Genomic DNA, 1,192 nt, shown 5'->3' on the forward strand with positions numbered 1-1,192 from the left:
TCTGTCAAGGCCAGATGGTCAGACTGAGCCGCTAGTGGACCCTACAAATACCACAAAATGGAATTCTTTCCTAGTTTCCAGACTTGATTTTATTTTTTATAAGTTCAATGCCCTACTGTACACAAAGCAAGGAGAGAGACTCCATGTTTACAGCAAAGAAGTAGGAAGGAGAAATGGCAAAGACCTACATCAAAATAAACCAGACACTTGTAGTTGTTGGCTATACAGTAATGACTGCAGATTTTCCGATGTACTATTCCAACTTAACAAATGTTTCATCGCCTGTTGGATTGCAGTAAGGCTATTGGTCAACCCACCAACTCGCTGTCAGGTTTCCATTTGCAAGTTCTGTTAGTCAACTGTGTGTCTCTTTGAAAAGAGTCAACCCCACCAAGTGCAGACACTTAAAATATTTTTAAAACAAGAACTGGGTTCAGATCTTGGAATTTTTATTATAAGAATATTAAGAACCACATTTTAAAATTTGCATTATAAGCTGAACCAGGAAAACACCAAATCATCCCCACAAGGAACACAAATTGTTCAAAAGCCTGCTTTCCTAACAACAATACGATTAGACATTTTAAAAAAAGACAACAAATATATGTGAAAATTATGAAACAATTTTAATTCTAATCTGTACACATATATAATAAGCTAAATTTTCTTGAAAATCACATCCTCTCTTGAATTGACGGTCTGTAGTTCCACTTTCACTGGGCCTTTCAACCAGTGTGTGAGTAACTCCTCAGTGTATCCCTGCAGGAAGTAAACCTGTCGGGCCAGCATTCTGTCCATATTGACCAGGAAGACCAAAGTGATCATGTTGTGCCGTCGCTTTATCACCACCTCTGATGCTAACGAATTATGCCAAGTGCCGAAAACAAATTTCCTGATGAACAAATCTTCAAATGTCGTTTCCGCAATACGTTTCTCGCCATGGAGATTGCCTGAAACAGAACAGAGATCAGGAATTGATAAAGGTCGACGGTTGATTTCTGCAAAGCTTGAGGGTGTTGAAGAGTACTTGGAGAGGTTGAGACACTACTAAGAAGAAACGTGAACATTGACATGAGACAAATTTATATGGTACTGAGAAGGTGGCAGGGGGCAATCGTACGTGCGTGTACAGAATTTGTTCTGTTTATGCACCTGTCATCTACTTGAAAACAAGGGAGATAGAGAAAGAGAG

General features: G+C 39.1%; 1 protein-coding gene across 1 annotated transcript in view; it reads right to left on the reverse strand.

Annotated features, from left to right (window-relative positions):
* Nucleotides 1-436: 436 nt before the first annotated feature.
* Nucleotides 437-1,192, reverse strand: part of LOC101853765 (28S ribosomal protein S24, mitochondrial) — an 11,769-nt gene continuing 11,013 nt past the window's right edge. Inside the window, exon 3 of the mRNA XM_005092550.3 lies at nucleotides 437-950. Coding sequence (XP_005092607.1) covers nucleotides 658-950 — 293 coding nt within the window. The 3' untranslated portion in view covers nucleotides 437-657. The remainder of the gene's footprint in view (nucleotides 951-1,192) is intronic.

Source organism: Aplysia californica, unplaced genomic scaffold (genome assembly GCF_000002075.1).
Source record: "Aplysia californica isolate F4 #8 unplaced genomic scaffold, AplCal3.0 scaffold00048, whole genome shotgun sequence".
Taxonomy (NCBI): domain Eukaryota; kingdom Metazoa; phylum Mollusca; class Gastropoda; order Aplysiida; family Aplysiidae; genus Aplysia; species Aplysia californica.